Genomic DNA, 17236 nt, shown 5'->3' with positions numbered 1-17236 from the left:
ATTGATTTATTGTGTATATTTACTGATGATGTCTCAACTTTCTATGGTTTGGTACTAATGGTATTTTCTATATTCTAGGTTTGAGTTCCCAGACTGCTCCTGATGAATTTGTTTGATGAGTTTCAGTTTGGAGTTTGGATTTTACCATATTTCTCTCTTTTTTGTAGCTTGAAGTTGTCGATTTGTTCCTGTTTCCTGTTCATACCGGTGTGTGATGTCGGTTCATGTTTCCTGGTCTTCGGTTTTCGCAAGAAAGAGGGGGATTGTGGGAGACACAGGCCTTTTATAGTCACTTCCTCTGTTATGTGATTGGTTGCCTGTGTGCCTATACAGTTTTTTCTTTCATTTTGATAATATTTATATTCCTCTATCTTTGCTGCTGAGAGTAATAAAGAAAGAGATATGCATAATAGGAGCCTCCGTGTCTTTAATAAAATCATGACTTTACGTCATGTTAATAGTAAAATCTGGGAATTGTCAGCTGAAAGGTAATCTATTTAATTTAAATTAAATAGATACAAAAACATCTCAACTCTATATCGGTTATCAGACTCTTGTGGCAAATACAGGTAAGGGGGGTTATTATAAAGAGGCTAAACGCTGTATGCTATGCCTGTTGAAAAATCTATCCACCCATCCACCTTATCTGTAGTTGCTACTTCCTCCCCTTCTAAATAGTGAAGCACAATCCCAAAATGAAGGTTAGAGGGTGTATATGGAAAGAAATGTGAGGAATAATCAAAAATAAAAGACAAAAAATAACACAAAGTTAGCAGATTTGTGGTAGCTGAGGAAGGGTTGTCACTAACTTTTGTACAATCTCTTTTTTCAATGTGAAGAAAATGGACAGACAGGTTTTTTATGTTTTCATTTGGATCTACTGAATGTACTCTTATCTTTAGTCTATACTTTATGATTATCATATTTTTTAGTCTCTTTATGTAAGGACTTTTTCTATCTATATATTTGTATGTTTCACTTTCTTTTATACAATTAATAAAAGATAAGTTTTATTAAAGGATCACTATAGTGTCAGGAAAACAAACTTGTTTTCCTGACACTATATAACCCTTAGGTCCCCCCTACCCTCAGTGCCCCCCTCCCACTGGGCTGAAGGGGTTAAAGCCCCTTCAGTTACTTACTTTAAACCAGCGCCGGGCACCCTCGGTGCTGGTGACCTCTCCTCCCCCACCGACGTCAGCTCCTGAGTGGAGCGGAATGTGCGTGCGCGATAGAGCTGCGCACGCATTCAAACAGTCAATAGGAAAGCATTGAGACCGAGTGGAGCGGAATGTGCGTGCGTGATAGAGCTGCGCGTGCATTAAAACAGTCTATAGGAAAGCATTTCCTATGGACGTTCTGCACGCTGGATGCGATTTTCGCATCCAGTGTTGCAGAAGCGCCTCTAGCGGCTGTCAGGAAGACAGCCACTAGAGGCTGGATTAACCCCAAATGTAAACATAGCCGCTTCTCTGAAACTGCTATGTTTACATCTGAAGGGTTAAAACTGTGGGGACCTGGCACCCAAACCACTTCACTTAAGTGGTCTGGGTCACTAAAGTGTCACTTTAATGGGTTACTGGCATCTAAAGGGTATTCCCTTTTTCCCTTTTTTTCAGTCTCCTGGCATTTGAAGATTTGTGTCTACCCCAAAGGTATTTTCGGGTGACAGGTTGGAGTGAGTTTTAATTATGATAAAAATAAATAAATAAAAGAGTAAATTAAGAATTGATTTTGAGAAGTTAAATTTTTCATTTTATTTTGCAGTTTATTTTTCTGTTAAAGGCACTTGCACATGCTATGATGTCATTGACACAGCACCACAGCTTGATGCAGGTCAACTGCTGTGAGATTTATCAAAATTATTCTTAAAAGTGGTGCAAAAATGTAATAGGTAAAAAGATTTGCCAATTTGATATGCCTACTGTCTCTCAGGGTTTCGGTGGTGATTGCCTTACTCTTAGTAATTTGCACTTTTATCAGAACACAATTCTTTGATAAATCTCCCCCATAGCATCTCTGGGAAGCAAATAAAAAGGCATATTATAATAAGAGCATGCCAGAAATGTGACCCTATAACGGGCTATTCACTAAAGTGAGAACTTCTAGGAAGTCAGAGGAAATATCAAAATGTAGGCCAAAGCATTTGAAATTATCCAAGGCAATTATGTTTTTCAATTTATTTTGGCATTCAATTTTAAATTTGCTGTGAATTACCAGCAATTTGCATTTGAGTAAATTACAAAATGTATGTGTCCCCAATATTTAGTCAATGTGTACATGAGGTCTATTGATTCCCTCTAGAAGTGCAGCAGCATACAGAAAGTCTTTAATGTTTTTTATTGAACACAAAATACACATTATTTTAAATGTTTAAATAGCACCATAGTTTTTCACAGCACTTTACAGCTATACATAGGGGACTGACAAGTAATAAGTAATTGATTGTTTGTAACTGATTGATAGGTAATTGACATAAACAATTCATTTTGACAGACACAAGAGGTAAGTATGACTGTACAAGCAAAATCCAGTCTTGTGATAATTTTGCTTGAGCTAATAATTTCTATCTTTTATTAAGCAATCTGACCTCTATCACGGATTGTCCACTATGGAATCAAGGTCAGCACCAAATGCTACTTACTGGGCAAAGTGCAGGACTATGCTTTGTGTAGTTGAGGACTCATTCAGGCATAACTCGCAAACAGAGATTTAGAAGAGTGAGTAACCTAAATATCTGTATTTGTTTCATAAATAGTCAAAATCAGTACAAATTGCAGCTCATTTAATATTTTCTGCAATAAAACCTCCAATAAATGGAAGGGACTTTATTCCCATTTAATCAGTAAAAACTGGTCAGTCATAGAAGTGTCTTTCAGTTCTGTGAGATGTAACGTTTGAAGTTGATATTTCAAAAGTGTTCTATCATGTAAGGGCAACATAAATCAGTCTTGTCTGTGACAATGGTCCCCAAATTAATCGGTTAGGGAATCCTCCGGTGATTTACTATCAAGGAGTCCATCCCCTCTGGGAAATGCGAGTTATCTTGATTTGGAAGAAAGATACCTGGTATAGTAATGTCTTGGCATTCTACCTTAGTGTCATGCCAGGTACTCAGTGTGGCCCTATTAATTAATTTACCAGGTGTCTATGTGGGAATGGGATCCACCCCTTTTCCAGCCAAATCACTGTCAGGATTACAAGTTGATCCAGCATGCAGTAATATGTCACACCTAGGACTAAGGATAACGTATAACCGGACCTTAGAATGGCCGGACTTAACATCTCCAAGAATAGTCAAAATACTTGCCAAGGTCTGGGACACAGAATCAGACACAAAGATGAGGGAAAGCCAAAAGTCAAGGATACCAGATTTTAGGGAAGTCAAAACAAAGCCAAAGTCAAATACCAGAAAATCAAGATCAGGAACGCACTCTCGGATAACCATAAGCATAAAACCACGACAGGGCAATGAGCAAGAGGAGAATTCTGTTTAAGTGCCCCTCCTCTGGATCCGATTGGCCATGAGAGGGTTTATTACCTATCAGTTTATTTTATTTTAGTGCATTTTATCGATGTAATGCATTAAGAATTGACAAGAGGAGAGGGATGAGGATCAGAGTTTACGTGATGCATTGGAAAATATGCCATGTTATGTTATCACAATCTATAATGTAATCAGCAACTGTTAAAAAAAACAGAGCTTTGCATAATGGTCACAAATAGTATCGCAAAAATATCAGGCTTCACATAATGGTCGCACACAGCATAATAGTCGCACCCCCATTTTTAAAGAAAGGAATTAGGCATAAAAGCTGCGACCGTTATGCGGTGAAATACGGTATTCTCTCACAATGCTCTGCCTATTACATGTTTCTATTTTTGTTTTCTGAAATGTCCAGTTAAAGGTAGTGTGTATCTTCCACATGCTGGTTGGAGCCTGTTAGAGGATCAACTTCTCCTATTACATATTTAAGTGAGTGCTCATAATTCAGTCTAAATCTGTCCTTAATCTGACGCAACCGTTTTAAATGTGGACCCCTGTTCAATGTTTATTCTCTTCTGTTCTGTTTCTGGGGACACAAGAAAAAAATGCAGTATGAGTGAACATTCAAACCGCCATAACCAGTACAGCGCACTATTGTGGTTATGGTGCCAGAGTGCCCTGGGTTGCCTTGGCACACCCCCACTGTAAGAAGTCAAACCCACCCCCACTACAGGATAGCCAGACACACTCTGTCTGAGCTCAGCTCGATGGTGCAAGCCATATCTTGACTGAGTACAATCAGATGATGCTCTTATCCAAAGGGCTAGTCACTCATCCCAGGGCTTAGCTCAGGAGAGCTAATGGAAGTTCCTACGGAGAGGGCCTGGTTCTCCTGTAGCTTTAGTGGAGCCGGGAAGCAGCACCCAGGTAGAAAGTGAAACTGATTTTGACTATTTACAGGGAGGGGGAACCAGGACTGGCTCTTCTGGAATCATAACCTCTACAGCGTGCAGTAATGGTTATAGTGTTTGGAGTATTCATTTAAGCAAACTTGCATCTGCACTAGTTGAGTCAAGGACATTCCGACCATACTGGAGCAACTTTAGGACTTCTCCTGTCCTGGCTTCAAAGGAAACAGAGTTGAGAATGTGTTTTTAAATCATTGCAGCTAGAAGAAACTCTGCAATGACATAATGAAAGACCTTTTCATATTATTCTCTGAAAAAGCATTAGTTATTCTGGTACTCAGTGTGTGCCTTTAAATATAAATTTTAATTGTCACTTGTAGCTTTTATTACAGACACCAACATTCCTAAATCCTGGACAAGTTAAGACCTGTTTGCAAATCACAAGTATACACGAGGCTGTGAACAGAAATTTGTTTTCACATTCTAATCTTGGGTGTTAATTAAATGCCAAATATATAGTCTGTAAAGAAAACATATTATTGGGAATTCAGATAAAATGGAAGTAAAAACTATGGATAATTCGTAAAGGGACACTCTAAGCAGCAACCTATGTTCATTGCATACGTTACTGTGAAAGGAGGTTCCCTGTTACCGTGTCACTGTACATAGTTGCATACAGCTCCACAATTTACAAAACTTTCTGCAGCATTAATACTGCCTCTTTGGTGACTGACGTTAACAGGGGAATTTTATTTCTATATTTGCCATTCATACCAGTCAGTGGATGTATGATTGGTACTGTGTACAGCCACATTCCCAAAACTGTGACTGGTGCCATAAATAGGTATGCCTGAAATTAGATTTTTCAGCAGTTCACCCATCAGACCTGATGAGGGAACTGTAGTTGTGAGCTGCACTACATTCCCTTAAAACCTTGATAAACAGAAGTTTATTGGATAGCATCAGAGATGACACACCAATAAGACTCCTGATTGGTGGAGCCTTTCCTGGTCTTTTTTTTTTTTTTTAAACTTAGTTACATAGCTGAAAAGAGACTGGCGTCCATCAAGTTCAGCCTTCCTCACATCTGTTTTTGCTGTTCATCCAAAAGAAGGCAAAAAACCCAGTCTGAAGCGCTTCCAATTTTGCAACAAACTAGGAAAAAATTTCTTCTTGACCCCAAAATAGCAGTCAGTTGTCTCCTTGGTTCAAGCAGCTATTACACCACTAATTAAAAATGATAAAATGATATCCGTGTATGTTATGCTTTTGCAAGTATTTATCCAATTGCAGTTTAAACATCTGTATGGACTCTGATAAAACCACCTCTTCAGGCAGAGAATTCCATACCCTTATTGCTCTTACTGGAAAAAAAAAAACCTTTTCTTTGCCTTAGATAAAATCTCCTTTCTTCCAGCCAAAATCGTAACCTCGTGTCCTATGTATAGAATAGATTTCCAGATAATGGTTTGTACTGGCACCGAATATATTTGTATAATGTTATCATATCCCCTCTGAAGAGCTGTTTTTCCAAACTAAAGAGAGTTACATTTTTTAACCTTTCTTCGTAACTAAAATGCTCCATTCCTTTTATCAATTTTGTAGCTCGGCTCTGCACTTTTTCTAGCTCCATGATATTCTTTTTTTAGAATAGGTGCCCAAAATTTGCACAGCATATTCAAGGTGTGGTCTTACCAGCGATTTACCTTAATGACAACTCGTTGTACTCTATACTTAAGCCAATGTTCTACCCAAGAACAAGATTATTCATCTAGACCAATTTCTTTTAGTTTGAAGACTTAACTATTGTGAGAAACTGTATCAAATGCCTTGGCAAAATCCAAGTAGATCACATCCACTGCAATACCCTGATCTTTACTTCTACTTACTTCTAAGGAAGAATGCAATTAGGTTAGTTTGACATGACCTATGTTTCAGAAAACCATGCTGATTATTGCTAATAACAAAGTTCTTCCCAATGAATTCCTGAATATTATCCTTTAATAGCCCTTCAACTATTTTCCCAGTCACAGAAGTTAAGCTCACAGGTCTATGATTTACAGGCAAGGATTTTAAACCCTTTTTAAATATAGGAACGACATCTGCCTTCCTCCAATCCTCCGGTACAATACCTGAAACAAAAGAATCTTGAAAGATTAAATACAGAGGTTCACTTATTTCCATACTTAGCTCCTTCAGTACTCGTGGGTGAATACTGTCAGGCCCCGGAGCTTTATTTACATTGCTGCTGTAGCACCTTGTCTTGAGTCATCCAATCACAAGTTATCTGCACGTTTTTTGCAGCAACCATTAGCATATCTCTTGCCATAGGATCCTCATTAACATATACTGAAGAAAAATAGTTAATTAAAATTTCTGCCTTTTTCTGGTCTTCATTAACTAACAACTCCCATCTCTGTTTCCAGTGTACCTACACTTTAATTTTTAGTTTTTTTTACAAATTGATATACTTGATAGAAAATTGGGGTTGGTTTTACATTCTTTGACTATCAATTTAATTGCCTTTTTGCAAGCATTATTGGTTTCCTTATATCTTATATAGGATGTCTCTGCTTTGTCCGAATTAAATGCTTTAAATGCCCTTTTCTTATTTTTAATTTCTTGTTTTATTTCTCTACTAAGCCACATCGGTTTCAATTTGTTTCTTTTATATTTATTACCCTATGGTAAACACTGAGAAATGTACCTTTTTAATATTTGTTTGAATAGTTTCCATTTATCCTAAGTGTTTTTTTCACTAACTAGTTTATGCCAGTCGATATGTTTGCTTTTTTTTAAATCATACATTTTAGTATACCCCACGTGCTTTTGCTTTTTTTGAGTTTATTTCAAAGATTACCATACTGTTATCACTATTTTCCAAATGCTCCCCTACTCGAATGTTGGTCAAAAGATCAACATTGTTTGTTATAACGAGATCCAGACAAGCATACTTTCTAGTTGGTGCTCGTACCAGTTGTGACATAAAGGTGTCATTTAACACATTCAAAAACCTGATTCCCCTTGCTGAAGTACTAGTCCCTCTATCCCAATTTATGTCCGGGTAATTAAAATCTCCAATAATTAACGTGTTACCCCGATATACACCTTTCCCAATTTTCTCTAACAGCTGTTCTTCCTCATTAATATTTACATTAGGTGGTTTATAACATATCCCAACCAGTAATTGATTTCCCTTCGTTTGCCCCAAGCAGATATCTACCCATAAAGCTTCCACATTTTCCTCGTCAAACTCCAAGTTAAATTCCCAGTCATGTGTCTAATCTCATCATGTTTCTGTTATGCCTGTTATATCATATTGTTTAGTGTATGCTATTGCCTCTAGTTCCCCCACACACACAATCACTCAGACACAAACACACATTCACTGCAACTAGATACCAGAAAAATTACTTTCAAGATTCAAGCACAATCATTTTATTGACATGATATGGCAGTGATCCCTGGTAAATATTTAAATCATCTGGCCTCCTCTCTAAAATGCTTGTTCACCCCTACTGTACAGTAGTCGTGTATGTTTTATTAGCTTCAATGTACATACAAGCCAGAAAAAAAGAACACTCACAGCCATCAATAGACAAACAGGTACATGCAGTGATACATAAACACACAGACACAAGCTTCACAGAATCAGGAACAAGCTTGCACATAGAAATGTGTATATATATATATACATATACATATATATATATATATATATATATATATATATATATCAGCGCCATCTTAACAACAATATGGGCCCCTGGGCAAAGCAGTACACTGGGGCCCTGTCTACACAACCACCCATAGGAATAAAAATGTAAATTATCAATAAAATTAAGCATATATTTATTGGAACCTCCAACAAATAAAATACAAACACACAGACTGCTGAATACACACAGGCTGTTGAATACACACACAGGCTGCTGAATACATACACAGAGACTACTGAGTACACACACAGACTGCTGAGTACACAGACTGCTGAGTACACAGACTGCTGAGTACACACACAGACTGCTGAGTACACACACAGACTGCTAAATGTATACACTGGGCAGCGTGGTTGGGCCTCCATACCTGTGGGGCTCCTGGGCAAGTGCCCAGCATGGCCATGCGGAAAGACAGCCCTGAGATATATATATATATATATATATAATTTTGTATGTGTGTGTCTGTGTATCAAAATGTAACATTTGTTATCATAAAAATAATATATATATTTTTTAGAAATTAATATTTATCAAACTTTTTTGACGAAATCCCTTGCCTACCTTTTTCACTCACTTTTTCTGAAAGCCGTCTTTATGCACCTTGCGTTAAACTGTCAGCTATCTGACCTAATACTCAATATTTTGCAACAATTGTTTTTCTAATTTGTGATGTCTTTGGGCCTGCAGCATTTTTTTGTCCAGCAATTTTGAAAAGCAACAGACAGTTCTAGAATAGTGACATTTGGGTAAGATAACTGAAAATATGACCATAGGTACAAAAATATTACTATCAGAGAGAGGGTGTGGAAAATATAGTCAAGTGATTTCTTCAACAATTTCAATATACAAAAATTAGGAAAAAAAAAAACAACAAGATGGTATATAACATAATAAAGGTTAGGATATTTTTTTAAAACAATGACTGTTCCTTTAAATTAAGTTATTGCTTAACCAATGGAAGAGAAGTGACATCATGCACAGGAGAGTGTCATTTTTCTTTAATTTTTGAAAAATTTGTTTCCAGAAAAACAGAAATGGAGACCGTGGGCGTTTTTGTTTTTTAAATAGCCCCATAACAAAATGCACAAATGCCCTGAAAGTAATACCCTTTGATTTTCTAGTATCAAGATTATATTTTCAAAATGCTTTGAATTTCCATAACATGTGAAAAGGATCATCTCTGATTTTAGTTTTAATATATTCAAAGACATTGAATGAAAGTGAAAAGTAGACCCAAAGAGTTCTCAGATATGCAGAATTCGTAGAAACCCCTGACGAGATCTACACAAACTAAGTCTATCAGCCTTTCTGAATACTGAGCTGGTGGGTAGCAATAATGAGTGACTAGCTATTTGTGTGAGTGAGGGGAAAGAAATAGGAAAAGTCTATTTTTTTATTTTTTATTATGGGCTTTATTTCCCAAAAGGTAACCGCATAGAAAAAAAGAAAAAGAAACTGCCCATAGCGTTGTAGGAGAAATAGATGGCACTTACCTTAAAGGAGGCAGCATTACTGGATACACACACACACACACATATATATATATATATATATATATAGAGAGAGAGAGAGAGAGAGAAACGCACATATATATTCTGTCAGTTTTTCATAATACATTGAGCCAGGCTATGCCTCTCCCCTCCCCCCCCCAACTACTTTCCATCAAGTCTAACAGCTATCTAATTACATCAAAAAAAGGTGGGGGGGGGGGTAGAGCCTGGAGGCCGAGCGCATCAGACGTGCATCGCCTGAGCTCCAAAGACCGGGATTGTTAATCGGCGAAACACTCGAGCCACTTGCCACTAAGGACAGATACCAGCGCTCTCCCAGACAAGGGGAAGCCAGTGTATCCAACGGTACCTAAATCTGCCAGTTTCGGACCCAGAACGCAGACAATCAGGCATGCGGCCTCCTCAAGCGTGGACGGAGGAGAGACGGACGCTCTCCGAGAAAAATGCTTGAAGCTGTCCCTCCCCTCTCTGGACCGGTGGGGGTCATCCCGGTCCCCTTCCTGACAAGCACATCATCTTCTAACACAGACACCGAGGGGCACAACCTGCTCAGCCAGTCCACAGGAAAGTATTCTCAATGCTTTCCTATGGACGCTGGCGTCTTCTCACTGTGAAAATCACAGTGAGAAGCGTGGAAGCCCTCTAGTGGCTGTCAATGAGATGGCCACTAGAGGCTGGATTAACCCTAATGTAAACATAGCAGTTTCTCTGAAACTGCTATGTTTACAGCAGGCAGGGTTAACCCTACATGGACCTGGCACCCAGACCACTTAATTGAGCTGAAGTGGTCTGGGTGCCTATAGTGGTCCTTTAACCCCTTAAGGACCGCTGACGGTTCAGGACCGTCAGCGGTAAAACGTGCGTTTGGACCGCTGACGGTCCTGAACCGTCATAACGGTTTTGGGCTACTTACCTGATCGCCATCGGTCCCACGGCGGCGATCAGCTCTCCTCCCGGTCCAGGGGGGTTGCCTGTCTGCCCGGGCAGTCCCCCCTCGGCAGATCAGGACCCCACGGCCATGTGATCACTCGATCACATGACCGCAATAGGGGTCTGTGTATCTGCCTGCAGGGGGACTGTCTGTGCTGACAGGCAGTCTCCCTGCATCTGTAAAATCAAAAATAAAGTGTAAAAAAAAAATAATATGTGTATATATATATGCTATATATACATGTATTATATCTATATATACCTATATATAATATATGTATATATATCATATATATAATGTCACACTGTGTATTTTTATATTTATATATACGTATATAATTATAAAAATACACTTATATTTAAATTACACACGAATATATACAATATATAATAACTATATATATGGTATATATATATTATTATAAAATACAAATAATATGTTAATAAAAATAAATAACAAAAAATAAAAATAATTTTTAATAATTAAAAAAAAATTATATATATATATTCAGTTTTATTCTAACAGTATTTTGATATTGATATATATATATTTATATCAAAATACACTTAGAATGTAATGATATATATATCTATGTATAAATAAATATATAAAAATAATACGAAATATACATATGTCCACATACATAATTACATAAATAATTTCATAAATATACACGTAGACGTCAAATATATAAATATGTATATATATTAAAATTCTACGTGCATATTTATGTAATATTTTTACCTAATTAAGTAATTTTAATGATTGCAATTTGAGGGACCTGCCTGCCAACCCAGGCCAAAAGTCCAGATAATTTAATTTGCTAGCACTGTGTTTAACCCTGTAACTTTCTATGACACCCTAAATCCTGTACATGGGGGTACTGTTTTACTCGGGAGACTTCGCTGAACACAAATATTAGTGTTTCAAAACAGTAAAACATATCACAGCGATGATATTGTCAGTGAAAGTGAAGTTTTTTGCATTTTTCACACACAAACAGCTCTTTCACTGAGGATATTATTGCTGTGATATATTTTACTGTTCTGATACACTAATATTTGTGTTCAGCGAAGTCTCCTGAGTATAACAGTACCCCACATGTAGAGGTTTTATAGTGTTTGTGAAAGTTACAGGGTCAAATATAAGGCTTGATTTTACTTTTTTTTTTTTATTGAAATTTGTCAGATTGGTTAGGTTGCCTTTGAGAGCGTATGGTAGCCAAGGAATGAGAATTAGCCCCATGATGGCATACCATTTGCAAAAGAAGACAACCCAAGGTATTGCAAATGGGGTATGTTCAGCTTTTTTTAGTAGCCACTTAGTCACAAACACCGGCCAAAGTTAGCGTTTTTTGCATTTTTAACACACAAACAAATATAAATGCTAACTTTGGCCAGTGTTTGTGACTAGGTGGCTACTAAAAAAGACTGGACATACCCCATTTTGAATACCCTGGGTTGTCTACTTTAAAAAATATGTACATGTTAGGTGTGTTTCGGGGATTTATGACAGATAACGGTGTAACAATGTCACTATTGATACATTTAAAATATATATATATTGAAACAGCAATTTCCTACTTGTATTTTTAGGCCTATAACTTGCAAAAAAAAGCAATAAAGCATGTAAACACTGGGTGTTTTTAAACTCGGGACAAAATTTTGAATCTATTTAGCAGTTTTTTTCATTAGCTTTTGTAGATAAGTAAAAGATTTTTCAAGTAAAAGTCCAAAAACATGTTTTTTTTTTTATTTTTCACCATATTTTATTATTTTTTTTAAATACAATATATGACATAATATATATACTGGTATGTAAAGAAAGCCCTTCTTGTCGTGAAAAAAACAGTATATAACTTGTATGGGAACCGTAAATGAGAGAGCGGAAAATTACAGCTAAACACAAACACCACAAAAGTGTTAAAACTGCTCTGGTCCTTAACGTACAAACATCGCAAAAACAGGCCGGTCCTGAAGGGGTTAATAGTTGATAACATGATAATTATGCTGACTGTTATTTACATCAGTTATTTAGGTAAATGAGAAAAATATAATTTGCATAATAATTTGGAACAGGGTGTACAACCAAGTAACACACCCATTAGGGCTAATTTGAAACCACTACGAATTCCTTGTTGTATATAAGTCTACATCACGCACCACACCCCACTAGGCTTTAGAAGCAAAGCAAACGTACTTGTTCATTTGGGGGGCCCTGAGGGGGCACTACTCCACATTAATCGACTACGCACAAACATAGGAAAAATCACGCCCTTTTAATTCATTCTGTTATCAGTCTGCATAGCCTGTTTTGTACCTTTAAGAAAATGTCCTGTTTCGTTCTTGTTTTCCTCTCCCTATCCACCCTTAAAATGTGCAGTCTAATCAAAATGCTGATCAACAGTCATGTTTCTCTATACTATGTTTAATCTTGAACCCGCATGTGATTTTGGGGCATTGTAAGATCTGCTATGTTACTACCATGCACGACAATAATAAAGATTTACTACAAAAAAACAGAAAAAAAGAGAGATGGGGGCCAGTGCAAATCTTTTTTTTTTTTTTTTTTTTTTTTTTTTTTTCTTCCTGCTGTCCACAAGCAGTTTTCACCTAGTGGAGAACATTTCTACCCAGCAGTGACAACCAGGGCAAACTTTTTCTTTCCTTAATTGGGTGACAAGTTCCTGCAAAAAAATTGTGGAATGCCAAGGGTGAGGAGAATTCCACAAATATTTTTGCCCTTAGCTAGTCATTTGTTTAGTGAATTTCCATGGAAATGGGGGGTGGGTGGGGATCATGTGAGAGACTGTCTGAGGTTTGTTGCCATGGCAATAGCATGACTCCTAGTTTTTCCAGTAACCAGATTGGGGATGTGATGAGGTTCCTAGCAAACAATACCTTGAGATAAATTGACTATTTTTTTGCTGACAAAATGGCAGCTGTCCTCTTCACCCATGCTCTTGTTTGATATAGATTATTAATTTGAATATGAAAACTAGGCAAATATTTTCTTTTCATGAAGAGCTTATATAGTAACATTACATCTTTACCTTTCCTTTCACTATGACATCTGCTCCCAGCTTTTGCAGCTTTTGTACAATGTCCTGGCCTGTGCTTTCTGGAACCACTATGGTGGCTGGAAGTCCAAGCTTATTACATGCGTAGGCTGCAGCCAGTCCAGCATTCCCTCCTGTGTGAGAAAGAAAGAAATAGAGGATGCTTGTATTACAAGTGGTTGTAAAGAACTTACGACAGACAGAACAAAGCTAAGGAAAACAAAACACCAATGTGATGGTGCAAAACAAAACAGTCTGGGCTTTGATATGACGTAGCATTAGGACTATTAAGACCTGCACTCTTATTTGTGTATTTTAAATTCCTCTAATAATAATACGCAGCTGAGATATTGCTAAACCCATCTCTCAAACAGTAACTGTATCTCAATAATCATGCTATTTGCATACCCCAAAATATGCATAAATGTAAAAAATTAGCTCATTACACCCACACATTAAGTATATTTATTGTTCATTCTTGATATGTAGTTTAACACCTTGTATTGTCAAATGTGTAATTGATTGTTTTTTCCTTAGCTTAAATATTTGTCTTGTAAAACAAACAATTCATAAACTCTATCCGTCTCTTTGCTTTTGGCCTTTGATAGGATCTAAAGGTGCATCCTTCAGTATCTACTTAAATCACAAGAGGTATTTGGTTTCCATTTAAACTCTATATTAATTCCATATAACTATTGTCTCTACAATCTGTGTAGCACTCCTTGTGTTTTTCATCCTGATATCATCTCCAGTATGGGACTTTCCCTCCTCTTCTTATTTGTCTCATCTTTTTAACCACTGCTACCCACTGCCTGTGATGTTAGAGAATAGGAGGAACAGTATCACCATGTTCCCCCTGGTAATCGGGAGTCTGGTAGACCACCATTTTCGAATTTATTTTGATTACTTAGATGCACAGCTGTAGGCCAACATTTATTAAATAAAGTCAGGAACTGTCTGAGAATGTACTCTAGAGTAAATTGTGTGCTATTCAGGGCTCTTTAAGTGCCTTTTTCAGGCCTCCCAACAGTCCCACGTTCGGCAGAAAGTCACGATTTCAGGGACCTGTCCAGCCATTTTGTTTTAGTTCCTTCATGTCCCACATCAGGTGACACCAGGAAACTGTCCTCAGGCAACACAGTGCAAGCACATTATTAGTTGCAGTCCCAATTTAGGGATCCTATGCCCCCTTCCAGATTTATTTCTCAGGTGTCCTGCATTTGAAATGTTTGCACTTAACATGGGCACTAAGACCCTGTAGAGAGCATTTCAACAGCACTCTCTGCAAGGTTCTGCAGGTTGGGGGCCAGACAAAAAGGCCCCTTCAGTTTATCAGTAGGCAGGTCTGACCCTTTTAGTGGCACCCCCTTATCTGGGCAGACCCATCCAATTTCTCAGGTAGTTCACCCATTATGGGTTTCATCACTTTCTACGCCTCCTGTAAGGCCCACCCGTTGCAATGTATGCAATGAATGGGCTCAAATTCATAGTGCAATATGTCCTGATATGTCCTTGAGTTATCCAGAATGATTTACAAATGCAAGTCTAAAGCAGAACAGCCCTGTTTGTATTTCTCCTGACAATCGGGGCCGCCATCAGGGGGTGACAACCATGACGGTAGTCAAGGGCCTGGCAGCCCTGGGGGCCCCGGGTCCCACATGTAGCGGCGAAACCGCCACCGGTGCCATTGCCCTGGGACCAACACGCTGATGGGGACCATCGGGTGGCCCAGCACTTAGGGCCAGCCGATGAGCCCTATATCTTCACTGGGCCCCTGTAAAAAAAAAATGCGGCTGGTCACTTCCTCCCAACTCACTCCACGCGGGATGAGAGTCAGCATGGAGACTTTGGGGCTGATGGGAGTTGGCGTGGCTCTCCCTCTTCAGTCACCCTCCTGCAAAGAAAAGGTAAGAAACAGGAGGGTGGCTGAAAAATGAGCTGTGTGTGTCAGTGTGTGTATGTCTGTTTCAGTATGTATCTTTGTGTGTGTGTATCTGTGTCCTTTTTATCAATGCGTGTGTTTGTGTTTGTATTCCTGTGGGTGGGATTTGGAGGCGGTCCCTGTGTGCAGGCTTGAAGGCGGGCCCCTGGGGCCCAGACCCTGAGCTGAGTTAGGGGCCCAAAAATTTCTGATGGCGCCCTGCTGACAATGTAGTATTATCCCTCAATTACCTCCTCAACTCCCTTTTCAACTTGTATAACCTACTGTTTACACATTTCACAAAATGGAAATAATATGAAATGTGAGGAAATTTTTGTAGGTTTTCCTAAATTAAACATAAAAGGGGTTAAGTGTGGATTCTGTCTTTATTAAGCATGCTGGTCTCGTAATTGCAAGTAGTGGGATGATTCTACAATGCTTCTGTATCAGTAGTATTTGGTGCTGCTGCCTGGTCAGACTGCTGGTTTGTTTGTAACTTCTTGACATTTAAAAAAATCAATAGAGAAATTTTGGCCACTAATGTAAGGACAAAGTAGGCAACTATCTAACGTGCCATCTATAGCATTTTTTTTTTAACTCAAAAGATATTAGCCATAAAAGTTAAAGGACACACAGTTTGCCTTTGGCATAGAAAAACAAAAAACATTGGTTTGTCTTGACATTTCAAAAATCAATAAATAATTTTATCTTAGTCAGGTGACTCATACAGAAAAATGAATAACAGATATTCAATGGGAACTTTATTTGAATGTATTTATGATTGACATATACCTGAAGAGCAGACAAACTTTGTATATCCCTTCGTGGACAACTGTAAAAGAAAGAAACTATTTTAAAGGATTGAGAATTGATATTTGCTACTTACTGCTTAATGTCGCATTCTACATATCATGCCTTCTCATTGCAGTGTTCTGCATCTTATATTGTGCCTTATTATTGTACAGTTTTACATTTTGTAGCTGCCCACTGCAGGGGTCTACATATTGTACCTGTTCATTGCAGGGTTCTACATCTTGGTTCTACTCTTTGCAGTGTTCTACATCTTGTATGTGCTCATTGCAGGGTTCTAGGTCTTGGTTCTACTCATTGCAGGGTTCTACGTCTTGGTTCTACTCCTTGCAGGGTTCTACATCTTGTATCTGCTCATTGTAGCGTTCTACATCTTGGTTCTACTCCTTTCAGGGTTCTACATCTTGTATCTGCATATTGTAGGGTTCTACATCTTGGTTCTACTCCTTGCAGGGTTCTACATCTTGGTTCTACTCCTTGCAGGGTTCTACATATTGTATCTACTCATTGAAATCTACATGTTGTATCTCCTTATTGCATTCTACATCTTGTATCTGCTCATTGTAGCATTCTACATCTTGGTTCTACTCCTTTCAGGGTTCTACATCTTGGTTCTACATATTGTATCTGCTCATTGCAGGGTTCTACGTCCTGGTTCTACTCCTTGCAGGGTTCTACATCTTGTATCTGCTCATTGCAGGGTTCTACGTCTTGGTTCTACTCCTTGCAGGGTTCTACATCTTGGTTCTACTCCTTGCAGGGTTCTACATCTTATATCTGCTCACTGTAGTGTTCTACATCTTGTATCTGCTCATTGCAGGGTTTTACATCTTAAATCTACTCATTGCAGGGTTCTACATATTGTATCTACTCATTGAAATCTACACGTTG

General features: G+C 38.1%; 1 protein-coding gene across 2 annotated transcripts in view; it reads right to left on the bottom strand.

The window, feature by feature from the left end:
• Positions 1-17236, bottom strand: part of LOC134611120 (serine dehydratase-like) — a 114948-nt gene that overhangs the window by 15082 nt on the left and 82630 nt on the right. For both annotated transcript variants that reach the window (XM_063454701.1, XM_063454702.1), the window contains exons 3-4: positions 16328-16367; positions 13609-13748 (exon numbers count right to left, since the gene is read on the bottom strand). In XM_063454701.1, coding sequence (XP_063310771.1) covers positions 13609-13748; positions 16328-16367 — 180 coding nt within the window. The remainder of the gene's footprint in view (positions 1-13608; positions 13749-16327; positions 16368-17236) is intronic.

This window comes from Pelobates fuscus, chromosome 5 (assembly GCF_036172605.1).
Source record: "Pelobates fuscus isolate aPelFus1 chromosome 5, aPelFus1.pri, whole genome shotgun sequence".
NCBI classification, from domain to species: Eukaryota; Metazoa; Chordata; class Amphibia; order Anura; family Pelobatidae; genus Pelobates; species Pelobates fuscus.
Note: the sequence above shows the minus strand (reverse complement) of the source record. Positions and strands in the feature narration are given on the sequence as shown.